Here is a 14,485-nt window from a genome sequence, read left to right on the forward strand (position 1 = left end):
AAAAAATCTGAAACTGGACTTCAAGACAATACCTTAGACCAAGTTCAATGAAGATGCACCAAGCTGTTGAAGAGAAAGTGATCTGAAGATATTTATATTTTAATCATCTGAACAAAATTGCGAGCGGACCTTGCCTGGGTGCTAGAGAAATTCTGATCTGTAGTTTCAGAGGTGATTCAGTTAAAATATTAATGACGGACGCTGGACCATTCACCTATACTTATAGCTCACCTAAACAATGTTCATGTGAACTAATAACTAGTGATGAACACAAAACTATTCAGAGTACACAAAATAACTTCAATTTCAGCTATCATGACAATATTGCTTTAACAAATGTTTTGTTTAAGTAAATAGAAGAAGTTGAGATTACATATATTTACGAATACGTGCACGTTTTCATTATACATTTCAATAAGCATGCGAGGTGTCACCATTCTGAACAGTACTTACCAATCATTCAATAAAAAAAAAACACTGACAACCTTCTTTTTTAAGGTTACATTCTGTACTAAATTTCTACATTCTGTGTATTTCTAAACAAAAGTCAAAATTTCCTGTTATTTCTGAAAAATGTCACAATACAATCGTGCTTTCCAAAAAAAACCAACTAGCAAGCATTTAAATATTTTCCAAGTCCAGCTTGAAAAACAATACTGGTAGCACATTGAGCATTATGCATTAAGAAGACATGTACATTACACTAACACATACAGTCAATTACACGTGTTTATACATTTTCACACATATATACATAAAACTAAAGTTGCAGTGAATAATCTGAAAGAAAATACAATAATTTCTACAAAAACTGGGAAATTATAAATATTATATGTATTCTGTGCTTATATCAATCCAGTCAATTATGTCTTAACAGCAAACAAATCTCCTCAGAATTTGAAATCAAGCAATTTATACACTCAAAAAAAACAGGTATTACCATGAAATTTCATTCTAACAAAATTACTGCAATTCTCAATTAACTGACATTTTGTAGCTGAGAAAAAGCATTCACTTATATATTTCAAACTATAACTTTCATAAATGTTTCAATTAAATGCCCATATAATGGAAATTTAAAAATACTATTTAGTCATTACTTCTTAACTTAATTACACAAATGGATTCCATACAAAACTTATCATAATTCACAGAAAAAAATATCCCTAAAGGGACATTATTCATAGTTTTGAACTTCAAAACAAAAATAGAAGAACTATTCAGTGTGTCACCATGACATTGGGACACCTAATGATGTACTTTGGTCTTAATCTTATAAATATAAAGTAGTTATTAAAGGAACATTAACTTGCATCCATCGGATGATATCCTTTTAACTTAAATATCTTTTCACTTGTTTAAATTATAAATATTCATTTCTTTAATAGGCGACATAATTACCAAAGCAGTAAGATGGAACATGTAGGAGTGCAAATATAATGATGATGATCAATGAACCAGTTTCTTGTCAGGAATAAAATACTGATATGATCATCTGTGGCTTTGGGCGTGAAATCTTGGTTACTCATTATGCAAAAAAAAAAAGACCTCCAAGTTCATAAAATAGGACTGTACAATTACTGCATAAGAATTTTTCAAAACATAGATTTAATTTTTTTTTTTAACCAGGTCTTTCTTTTATAGATTTAATTATTGGCTTTTCAATCAAGATAATTTAATTATTGGCTTTTTAACCAGGTCTTCTTTTATAGATTTAATCATTGGCTTTTTAACCAGGTCTTTCTTTTATAGACTTAATTATTGGCTTTTTAACCAAGACTTAATAATTGGCTTTTTAACCAAGATTTAATTATTGGCTTTTTAACCAGGCCTTTCTTTTCATATAACTTCCATTTCCTTTTCAATTTTCTGAATTTTTACCAGTATTCAAGTTAATTCTGTTTCCTTTCAGCAGACTAGCTCAAAAGTAGATACATAAAATTCCTTTTGAAAATAATCAGTATATTTTACTAAAAAAAATAAAAAGATTTCTAAATTATTTCAGTGAAATTGCCCAGCACAGACTGGAAGTAATTATTTTTTCATGTTTGCTTCCCCATAGGATCATCCATCATACTTTTTTGACTTAATTTAATTAAAGTAATGAGAAAGGCAGAGAAATTATCAGCCACCATCTAAATGACTATAATTATAGGTTACCATGTAAAAGAACCTTCTTGTGTGAAATATTCACTCCATTCATTCACAGTAAAATATACATACCAAATATCTTAAAATAAGTTATTCAATAAATCAAAATTAACAAGAAAGTATTTGACAAACTGTTCAACAGTACTTGGATATTGCGACATTTCAATGCAATAAATGCAACAATATATATTCTTTCAATAGTGTGATTTATACCATAAATTTAAACCTTACAATGCATGTTCATACGTTTTACACCTGAAATTGATTTTTGGATGTATGTGTGAACAGAGGATAGGTTAAGTGTAACAATTCATAAATCATACAAAACACATTCAACGGAATGTGATACTTTCAGCTTCAAAAACAATCACTCATATTCCTTTTTCAATACAAACTTTGTTCAGAGTTTTCAACTAAAATTTAAAATTTGTGTTAAGGTCCCATCTCATCTTAATTATCAAGTTAATCAAAACAATATCTCCAAGCATTTTCATGAGAAAGGTGTCACTAGTTTTAAACACCTTGTACCCATGTACTTTCTCCATTTTTACCTCAACATTGCAAAAGTTTAAACACTCAAAACAAATTAAATAAGCCCATAGAATACAGCTTTCAGCTCATAAAAATATGTACATTTTATTTAATATAAATGTAGCTTTTAAAAATATATACCCTAATTTTGGCACAACATTTATGTTTATTCTAAACGTGTACCTAAATTTCAGTATCTGTGTAAAGCATATTGCTCTTAAAAATATGTTCCTTACCTTTTGCAAATATGTACAATGTAAAGCTCTTGTAAATAAACTATTAAAATTTTATGTACATTTGTTTCAAAATATTTGCACCAACATCAGGGGCGGCATGAACTTTTGTTACTTTTAAAGTTTTATTTTAGTGTAATATATAACAAGTCTTTTTCGAAGGTGACTGTTTTGCTCTGTTCACTCCCTGTGGTTAAATAACACTAAATGAAGACATGCGAGTGAAGGAAAAGCTTTTGTTTGTTGTTGGATTTTCGCCTATGACAGTTGTAATGTAAACATACATTGCAAGCAACAAAAAATATTTTTTTTAAGCTTATATCCCTCTCTGGTGTTAGCTATGATGATTGACGAGCTGGGAGGGAAGCAAGAAAAACATGTTATGCTACAGAAACCAAGAGAACAATTCCAATATGCATATGAATACAGCACTCTGTGGTAATGATAATAATTCTTTAGCCTTTAGTGAAGCCAGTACAAAATTTTTCATGCAACTGACTTTGAATTGCAGAGAAAAATGTAAAAAATTGTATGCACTATAGACTTTGGGAGGGCACATGCCAGGTGCAAACCCCATACACCATCCCAGTAAAACCATTAGAGAATATTGTTTTTATTGTAAAATACATGTATGCAAGATTCACCAATAATATGGGAATAAAAAAAATTTATAATTATTGCAATATGTGAAATATATTATATTATTTAAGTTATTTCTTATACGTGTATTTTGTGCAAGATGTGCAAATCTAATCTAATTCTCCAAAACTGATTGTCTTTGACAACTTCTCCATATAATTTACAGGGTTCACACAAACCATCTAGTACTTTTCAAGGACTTTATAAGCACTCTTTTTCAAATATCCAAGGCCTTCAGTTCTCAAAACCACTTGAATCATAGTATGTATCAACTTTTTCAGACATTCATTGTAATATGTATACATAACCAAGAAGGTTTAGCATACCAGAGTACAAAGAACTTTATTATCAACTCTTTACATGCTGTTGCTTGACTTTTCAGTGAACTTTTCCAGAATTTATACTTTAAATACAATTTTGTCAAAATGAGAGACATAATGCACATTCTTTTGTCAGCTTTTAATATATTTAGCCAAGTTTTATGGTCTTTAATGATGCCCAATTTAATCCAGTTCACACATCCTTAATCATTGTTATTGGTACTTATTCAATATAATAATTTTTAAACAACTTGCTGCCAATTTTGTTGAAAAAAAAATGGTGTTTTATGGTCTTTAATGATGCCCAATTCATTCCTGTTCACACATATGATTTTCCGAATTAATCGTTATACGTACTTTCGATAAAATGGTTTTTAAGAAACTTCCAGCCGATTTTACTAAAAATGGAAATAACTTGTGATAAGATTTTTTCTCTCATTTTTCTTTAATCTATTCTTTCCACAAAGCAAAGTCAATGACAAAACATTTTCAAAGAGTTTAGGGTAAAATTCAATCAAGGAATTTTCAAGGATTACCATCAAATTCAAGGACTTTTCAAGGTCTGTGAACCCTGTATAAAACTAAGTGGAGAATTTATTAACTGGCATGAGATTTTTGAACTGTAATGAAAAAACTGAATTCTCAATAGCTAAAATGTGTTACAAAATCATTACAATTCAAAGCAAAAGTAACCTATTGAAAACTATAGCATTTATACATTTGGCATACAATTTCCTGCATTTGGGAAATAAGCAAAACCTCTCCTAAATATTTTTTGTATGTCTGATACAATCTATGAGCCACGCCACGAGAAAACCAACATAGTGGCTTTGCGACCAGCATGGATCTGCACAGTCTGGTCAGGATCCATGCTGTTCGCTAATGGTTTCCCTAATTGCAATAGGGTTTGAAAGCGAACAGCATGAATCCTGACCAGACTGCGCGGATGCGCAGGCTGGTCTGGATCCATGCTGGTCGCAAAGCCACTATGTTGGTTTTCTCATGACGCGGCTCAAATAGAGCTGTAAGCAGCCCTAGGATCTGCTCAAGCCACTGAGTATTCTACACAAAAAACTTTTTACATGAAATTTGTGCATCAGCTCAAATGTTAAAAGTTACACAAAATTTGTCACAGAATGGCAAAGCGCTTGATACACTTACTAATATACAAGCTAGATGGGAGGTTCTTTTATTCCAAATATTCAAGCATATATGGTTTCAGAATCACAGAAAATCTTCATGACATTGTAATATAAAAAAGTTCACAACAAAGCAAGATAAGTTAACTAAATACACAAAAATGAGAATTTAAATTCAAATGCCAGTTGTTTAAAATGTTACCTGATGAAGAAAAAACAACACTAAATACCTTGGTGTCCTCATTAAAATACTTTGTTTTGTTAACAACTTCCAATTAAATGGGACTTTATGGTAAAGCAAGATTGTTATGAAAACATCTGTAGGCAGAATATAATGTTAGCAGAATGGACCACAACTTTTTTGCATGAGGTATTTCATGTATTGAATACTTTAGTAAAACACAAATTACTTTTTAGGGGTGAGGAAAGGACAATTGACTACCAAATAGAAAAGTGAAAGGAAAAAATATGATAGAGAAACATTGACAACATTTAACACAGACTAGCAGTGATAAAGGGAGATTAATTATAACTCTCAAAGAAAGTTTAACTTTTTTTGCAGTGCTCTCCCATGCATGCTATTAGTACAAGGCTTGAGTTTTCAGATAATTTCTTTGAGGTACAATTATTATTATTATTATTTATCGTTATTATACCAGATTTAATTCTGAAGACAACCATCAAGACCTACCTGCATAAAATAGGGGAATTTCAACATAATTTCCTAATGAAAACATTATCATTAAAAACATGACTGTATGAGTGAAAATGTCTGTCTTCACACATGAGCAGAAAATGATTTTAAATTTTATTTAAATTTTGTGGTAACAGGAGGTGCACATATTTTATATCATATTAACGTAACTTATTATTTATATCTATGTTTGGTAAGGTAATTTTCTTGGTACCAATATGAAATCATAATCAGTAAGTTAAACACACAAACTAAACTCGTTATTATTTACACGTGACCTACCAAAAGACTGACTCATTATTACACCATCAAATAGCCAGTCGGCTGGCCACCAACCGGCAAACAGATAATGATACTAAAATACATAAGCCAAAATTGTGCTGCACGCAGTATCCCTTATTCATTTTTAACTGAGCTTAAATCCTTAAACTGGCATATGAACAAGACACCACATAAAATGTAACATAAAAAATACTATCCAAAGGATGTATACAATTATTAAACAATAAAACTGACAACAAAGATATCACAAAATTTCTTTGATTTTCTTATGCAATGAAATAAAATGAAATCGACCTTAGACATATAGGAAAAATACACCAACCGCTACAAACAAAAGAAGATAAAGGTGTGTTCCTTTACTACAGTTGCTTGGTTATATTTCAATTGGTGCAACCAAATGAACTGATCATAGTAAAATGAAAATAAGTAATAAATAAAAACAACAACAACTGAAATAAAATGTACACAGTGAATAATAAATGAAGACATTTTGATCTATTACAACTTCTTTTCTGAGAAAGCTGTAACAGCAGGAAATTGGACATCTGTTTTAATAATTTTTGTTCCCAATCGTAACCTAAATTACTTACCTAGGCAATATCTGCCTTTCTGATCAAAGTGTCTAGTTTCAGTACCTTACAGTAGATCAGAAAATATTTTAAAGAAGGCCGAACTGTAACTAATTGAAAAATTTGAAGCTACAGCAATATTTTCTTCAAATTTGACCTTTCCATTTACCTAGAAATGTATATTATTACATAATCATTTAATAACTCCGTTCACTTTCAATGGAACCTGAAACATCAATATTTTTCCATATTGACATTCAAAGTTCATATTGGGCCTGTGACGTCAGTTTTATATATGTCGTCGCGTTTAAAAGTTCTTTAATGATGATACTTTCAATTCCGCTCAGGCTTAATAACAGATTTATAGCATTTATATAATAATTTTAAGTGTAGATGCGTATGTAACAAAAAGATTATTAGGTTTGCATTGAGAAATATGCACTCTTTCTTTTGCGGAATAATATTGCGCTCCAAAAGTCGCGCAATATTTCTGCTACAGAACTCGTGCATATTTCTCGATACAAATCTAATAACCTATAAATATTTCAAACTTTAGTACAAAATAAATAATCTGAACTTATAAACAACCTTTTAATATGACAATACAAGTTTTCAAAATAAAGACACATCTAGATGTATTAAATTCATATCATATGTTCAAAAGATACAAAAAAGAATTCCAGATAAAACATATTTCCGCTAAAGTTCACTCAAACCAGACCAAGAACAAAATAAAAGCTCTTTTTCAAACTTGCTTTTTTACGAACCACTTATTTTATCTTTAAGCTCAACAAATTCACTAATTACTAAAACATGGTAGGTTACAGCCATGAAGACTGCATGAAGAAAGTAGTTTCATTAAGCTGCTCCAATGTACTTGTTTCCAGATGTGTTTTTATACATGCAAAGCAATGAAACTATTTAGAGCCATCAGGGCCACTCTTGTTTATTTTTTTATGATTTTGGCCCAGACTGAAACATATTTCTTAACCCTTACCCTGCTAAATTTCTATAATGAACTTGTCCATCTTTCAATTTGGCCAGTATCACTGACTGTTAAAAGGAATGTTTACAAAAAGATACTGACTGAATGGCGAACAGTGCAGATCTTGATCACTGGTTGCAAAGGTAGAATCAATCGTGTACAGCATGAAAAGGGTTCAAATACTTATGTTTTGCTTTATGTTTTTTTTAACAATGGTATGTCACTCAAATCATTACATTCTTTTTTAGAACCTGCTTGAACATGTAAATACCTCTCACTATTCTCCAAAAAAGTTAAGTTACAATATATAAGAAGGATGTTCCCACGTCTCTAAAGTCTCATTTCAGTGCATATCACTATTAAATAGATGTCATTATTAACAGAATATGAACAGAATATGTACATAAGAAAATTTAAATTCATAGTTGGGTCAGGGCACTTTGTTCTCTCGCTCAAAACTTATTCATCAAAACCCATATATCATTCAGCTTAATGTTTTTTCTCTTTAAGAGTTTTATAAAGCCCTATGATGAGAACCTAGGTTTTTGTAGTCTCTTACATTCTTAATATCATTATCAATATACAATAAACAGTATACAGGATTCTCGGGTACATTAATTTAGGAGACATACTTCATTGACTAAAAGGGGTGGAGTGTCAGATAATATCTCAAACATATTTTCATACAAATTGCGTAAAATAACTTGAAAGCTAAATATTTATTTTCCTTTAATAAAGTGTTTGTGAAAGACGTTAAAATGAAGGAAAAATATGTTTGAGAAAGCGGTTAAAATGAAAAATACACAAAATGCTTAAAAAGACAAATTTATTAAATTGTGCCTAATGGTGTTTACTTGTATCTATAGAGCTGCAAGTATTAATTACTTTCAATCCTTTGATGTACTGCATTAACTGAAATTCACAGCTCAAAAAAAAAAAAATGCTCACAAAAATAAAGTCTAGAAAATGTCTGGTTTTGTATAATATATCTTTGGGGCATCCTTTTAAATGGCACTTTGTATTAGAATAAATTAGAATTTAAAACAACAAAATCGGGACAGTTATAACTTTTTTGCAGTGCATGATGGGAATAAAATGAGCAGTGGTTTTACCAAAAGATTATTTTTTTTTGCGTCTGCTTTGATTAATGCAGAACTGTGGGAACAAAAGTCTTCAAATACATATTTTTAAACAAGAAATAATTTTCTAAAGCTCATTCTCTTTAGTGCAAATGTCACTGGTAACTCATAATACAGGAAATCATGATATATTTAATTACAATACATGATGTTAACATATGGTTTTAATGTTAATTTTGTATTTAATAACTGGTTTGCCACTGGCCTAATGTTTCATAATTAAAAAACAACTACAAAAACTAACAGCGCTTAAATAAAACCAGTTGTAACAACAATTTGAAGTACAAAAACGTCCCTAAACCTACTTGAAAAGTCTCTACTGAATAAACCAATGGCCATTAAATATAATTTTAAGTCCCACGATTACAAAATACCCACCAGCAAAATAATAGAGAATAAGTCACTTTGGTGCTCATTTCCATTAAGGTAGTTCTGCATGTTTGACTCAAAATGCTTTTTACAATGTAGGATTTGGTTAACCTCTTTTGCTAGACTGATTTGACCTATTGGATCTCACGCAATCTTTTGCAATGGAAGTCTAAGGGAAAATCACAACTTTCATATCATTTTCGCGAACAGAATTTTTTCTGCAATGTAGATTTTCATGACACGTCTCATAGTCATAAATAAACAAATGACCTATAAGGTGAAATAAAATGCACAGGTCCGTGAGCTTATTTTTTAGATATTTGATAATAATTAAAGTGAACCGCCTATTTCAAGCTAATTTTAAGACATTATTTTGAATTATTTAACGTGTCAGATGTTTTAATATCATATCTTAACTTTAGACAGTATCACTGCCATTTTAATAAATTTACTCACGGGTTCCCATTAATTCATAAACTGATTTTCATTTCCGTATGCTGAATCCAGGTTTTAAGTGCAGAACTACCTTAAGGCTTATTATTCAATTTTAACGCTCTTTCAAAATACGCAAAACGATGTCATTAATTTTTGACAGAATGTTCAAATACACTTTAATGTTTTTCATCACATCATTTTCTTCAGAGCCTGTGGATTTAAAAGACCATTCTAAACAAGAGCACTGCCTGTGGGTGCCAAAGCACTGCTTGTGGGTGCCAACTCCTGTCTGTAAGTGCTTGACATAATACAATACAAGTTGAGCTGTACTTTGATGTTAATACATGCACAAAATTCAATCCCGATAAACAAATGCAATTTTCATTACTGTTAAAGTTAGCTTCAAATTTTCGAATCCACAAATTCCTGTTGCGAATTAATAGCTATTTTGGGAAAAAAACAGGAAAACTTTAAGGAAAATAAACTTCAAAATGCTATTAATATATTTCATAGTACCCTGAGCCTTAAGATACAGAAATAATAGGAGCCAAAGAACATCTCCTTCCTTACAAAAGCTTTTTGCTCTGATAACATTCACAACATGGGTGCAAAAAGCAAAATAAATTTCAACAGACAAAGTTAAACTATAAAATAATTTTCTAGAATTAAACTATGGTCAAACTTTTACATCTAAATTTCTGTTGAGTATTTTATCAATTTTAAGAGTCATTTCCGCCAACTGGTACTGCGAAGCGAGACATGTAGCCTTGGTCCCTATACACATTTGGAATTGAGAAGGTTCTAGGTTTACATCACATTTAACAGGGTGGAATGCATGAACCATGCCAGTGTCTACTGCACGAAAGATTGTTAGATTACTTTGAACAACTTTTTCAAACAAGTCAACATCTTCCTTTCCCCAACCTTGTATACCGGTGTCATAGCCACCGACACGTTCAAGGTCACTCCTATACATTGCAGCTATCCCATATCCGAACTGCCGCCAGTATCCCATACGATGGGTGAAATCTTGGGGATCAATCTTACATTTTGATTTGTCACCACATATAACGCTTGAATCATACTGACTGAACACTATTGGGTAATACACTTGCACACTCTGAATAGTGTTTAGTCGTATACGATTTAGTGCATCTGTTGTCAACACTATATCAACATCTACACAAAATATCAAATCATCTAATGAACACTGTTTTGCACCTAAATCGAGAGCTTTGGCTCGAGCGAAATCCCCTTCTGTTTCTATGACTTCTAAAAGATGGCCGCCATATTTTCGTTGATATTTGCCAACTATATTTAAAATGTCTTCAACTTCCTGTGTTGAACTATTCTCTGTAAACAAAACTATATGCATTTGAGCATTTTCTTTCTTAGCTAAACAAATTTCTTCGAAAATTCTCATAAATCTATCAAATTCTTTGACTTTTCCCGCTAAAGGAAGAATCAAATGCACAGTTTCTTTTAATTTATCTTTTCCCAAATTCTTCTCATTGCCTCTGAACTGCTGGAATATATGCCCAGAGTCTGCAGTGACCACGCTGTCTCTTTCTGACGTCCATGGACTTTCAATGAATTCTGTTTTCAAGAAAGACTGGTGTAAATATGCGTGCCGCCTTACTGGGACATTCAAATTCTTTCCTTTATGTTTTCTATATGTAAGTAAAATATCAAGTATATAATTAGCGCCATTTAAAGGATCTGTACTGGTGTAACCATATAACACATCTTTATAGTCAATAGTTCTTCCTCTATGTTTTGAATTTCTGTTAATGATCTCCATTGTTTGAGAAACAACTTCATTTAAAGAGTCCTTACGGAAAGATGTTAAACCTTTTCTAGGGTTTACATTTAAATGTGATGTAACTACTTTTGAATTGATGAATTCCCATCCAATTACATCACTTGCTTTTTGTGGTATGTAAGTCGTTACTGATGGTTTTAGTCCATATTTATCGAAATCTGATTTCGTATTTAAAACCTGGTTCATTTCGCTTATTTCTCTATGGAGTTCCAATTCTTTCTGCTGCATTTCTTTGATTTTGACTGACGTGAAATGGTTGCTGATCCGATACTGGTATGTTGGCATTTTGATTGGATGAAGCGTGATGGCCCTCTGCACTTCTTTATCCAGTAGGGTGTCAACAAAAGAACCTTTGTATTCTTTGAAGTTCTGGTAGAAGAATTTCTGCATCTGAAAGGAGAGAGAATCATATTTTATTCTTCTAAAATTTGTTACTTTCAAGTATACTGTTTTTTTAATGTACATATAAGTAATTTTAACTGCTTTGGTTGAAACGTATCCAACTTTTTCCAATACTCCATGAGCTATTAAAAGAACTAGTTTTCTCGGAACTATTTTTGAAACATTTAATGATTTTTACATAGTGTGGCCTGTTTGTCCTGAAGTACAGAAAACTGTGGAAAATACATGTTGTTAGGATAGTATTTATACACTTACTTAATGGCTAGCCAGTCAAAAGTTAAAATTAAAGGCCAATAATTTTGACTATTGATTTGCAATGCATTCAATACTAATTTTATTATATGACATTTCAAAGTTTACTTTCAATGTTTGACTTGTCAGCCAAGTAAACGTGTGCTCAATACAAAACAGCCATATGAGCCGCACCATGAGAAAACCAACATAGTGCATTTGCAACCAGAATGGATCCAGACCAGCCTGCACATCTGCGCAGTCTGGTTGCATGGATCCATGGTGTTTGCTTTTAAAGCCTATTGCAATAAGAGAAATCGTTAGCGAACAGCATGGATCCTGACCAGACTGTGCAGATGCACAGGCTGGTCTGGATCCATGCTGGTCGCAAATGCACTATGTTGGTTTTCCCATGGTTCGGCTCATATATTGTAATAACGGGTAGTTATACATGTATAATGAGTCATGTAATAAATACTGATATTTTAAATCAGCTCAAAATGCATCATTTATACCCTACATTGGGACACGCCTCATGCAAGCTGTACATCACAATAAAGTCTATTTCTAAAACATCTCAACATTATCATAAATCAAATCATTCAAGTTGATTTTTTTTTAAATATAATGTTAAAAACACCTACATTTCTGCTGCTCTTAATATTCTTTAGACTAAAACAATTACACTGTACAACCTCTTCAGAGCGGCCCTCTCTTAAGCAAAAACCTCTCTATAACAACATCATCAAAATTTCCCTAAGCTGAGATATACTATCAAATTTACCTCTCCAGAGCAAAAATCTCTACATAACAGTTAATATTTGTATCTTCCAAAGAGTGTTGCTCTACAGAGGTTGCACTGTATTGCTTTTTTAATAAACATCATCTTTAACCCACTCAATCATTCATTTACAATTAAAACAAAATTAACAAAAGAACTTTCATCATTTTGAAGAAAAAAGACGAAAATGAGATACAACAACTATTCATATTGCTTACAAGTCGCGGGCTTAGCGCAAAACGGTTGTAACTGCAATTTTGAAAATTTTACAGGAAGACAATAAAACTTAATAATTTTTTTAACTTTCATCATTCAAACCAAGTTTTATTGCATGGAAACCTATTTTTGCATTTTGTTTAACATATTATCAGCACTAGCTCTGTTCTTGCATTAAAAAAGAAATATTTGTTAAAATGTCAGTTACAGCCATTTTGCACTTAAATTGCAGAGATTTGGGAAAAATGTTTCAGTGCAAAACGGTTGTATCTGTCAGTTACAACTGTTTTGCACTTAAAATGTAGAGATTTTGGGAAAATATTTAAATGCAAAACGGTTGTATCTGAAATGAAAATGATGTTTTTTTTTCAATAATTTATGTGAATTTTTCAATTCTGAGTAATCAATATATTTTTTTATTTCAGATTTACTTACCTAACTACCAGTTAGTGCTGTTTTTGTTGACTAAACAATATGAATATGAAACACACCATATTGTAACTTTAGTATTTTTATGCTGTGAAACAACCTTTGCAACAGAAATAAACATTTATAGCTATATTTAATTTAACTTAATTATATTAGCATAATTACGGTTAATATGATAGCTGATTAAAATTATATTTATCCAGAATCCATTTTTGTCTAGCATCAATCAAAAAGGGCATCTGCAAAGAGTGTACAATCTGATCAGATGACAAAGAATGTGGTGTGTAATCAGGATTTACACTGTTCCTATAGAAAAAGCTGCATTTGACAGATAAAAATAACTTTAATATATGTCAAATGGACTTATTAAATATATAAGGATGGAAGGGTCCAATAATCGCATTAATAAGTCAGTGCACTTTGATATTGAATCAACTGTTTTAAATTAATGCAATGATTTGTTTTTTATTCAATATTTGAAACAACAACATGCAAGTAGATCGTCTTTAAGACTGTAGGGATTTTTTTCTGTTGAAAAGCTTCATCTGCAATATATCATTTCAAAATCGAAAGTCTACACCTTTAAATAAATCCTGGCTGTATTTCCAGAAATTTCTGGAAGTGGGTGTGTGTAGGAGGTTTGAAACAATGTGTGGGGTAGGTCTGGGGGTATAGGGGGCCTCCCCCAGAAAAATTGTTAAATCAAGAAGTTATTTGCTGCGATTTGGAGTTTATTTGAAAAGGTACTGATCCTTGGGGCACACTGCACTTCATCATTAAAGGTGTCAACAACTCGGAATCAACCACACAGTTTGATAGTGTCTTTTAGATATGATGACATCCATTCATGTGCTTTGTCTGTGACTCCAAATTGATATTCAAGTCTGTGTAACAGTGTGTGATGGTCATTCATGTCGAAAGCTGTAGACAGATAAGTAGCACAAAGACTTTTTAGATTTTTGGTCAAGAGATGTGAAGATACCATTCTGACACAGGTGAATGAAACTTTATATACACAGACTGCAGTCCCTCATATTGCTTAATTTCACTCAAGTGCCCCTGAAGATGCACATCTACTACCTTTTCTAAGATTTTTTTAATGAAAGGGAGCTTAGACA

The 14,485-nt window shown here is 31.5% G+C and overlaps 1 protein-coding gene across 1 annotated transcript in view; it reads right to left on the bottom strand.

The window, feature by feature from the left end:
• Positions 1–286: 286 nt before the first annotated feature.
• The window catches only part of LOC123565337 (chondroitin sulfate synthase 1-like), a 55,941-nt gene continuing 41,742 nt past the window's right edge, over positions 287–14,485 (bottom strand). The window contains exon 2 of the mRNA XM_053549983.1: positions 287–11,698. Within this exon, the coding sequence (XP_053405958.1) occupies positions 10,163–11,698 (1,536 nt within the window). The 3' untranslated portion in view covers positions 287–10,162. The remainder of the gene's footprint in view (positions 11,699–14,485) is intronic.

This window comes from Mercenaria mercenaria, chromosome 8, assembly GCF_021730395.1.
Source record: "Mercenaria mercenaria strain notata chromosome 8, MADL_Memer_1, whole genome shotgun sequence".
Lineage (NCBI taxonomy): Eukaryota > Metazoa > Mollusca > Bivalvia > Venerida > Veneridae > Mercenaria > Mercenaria mercenaria.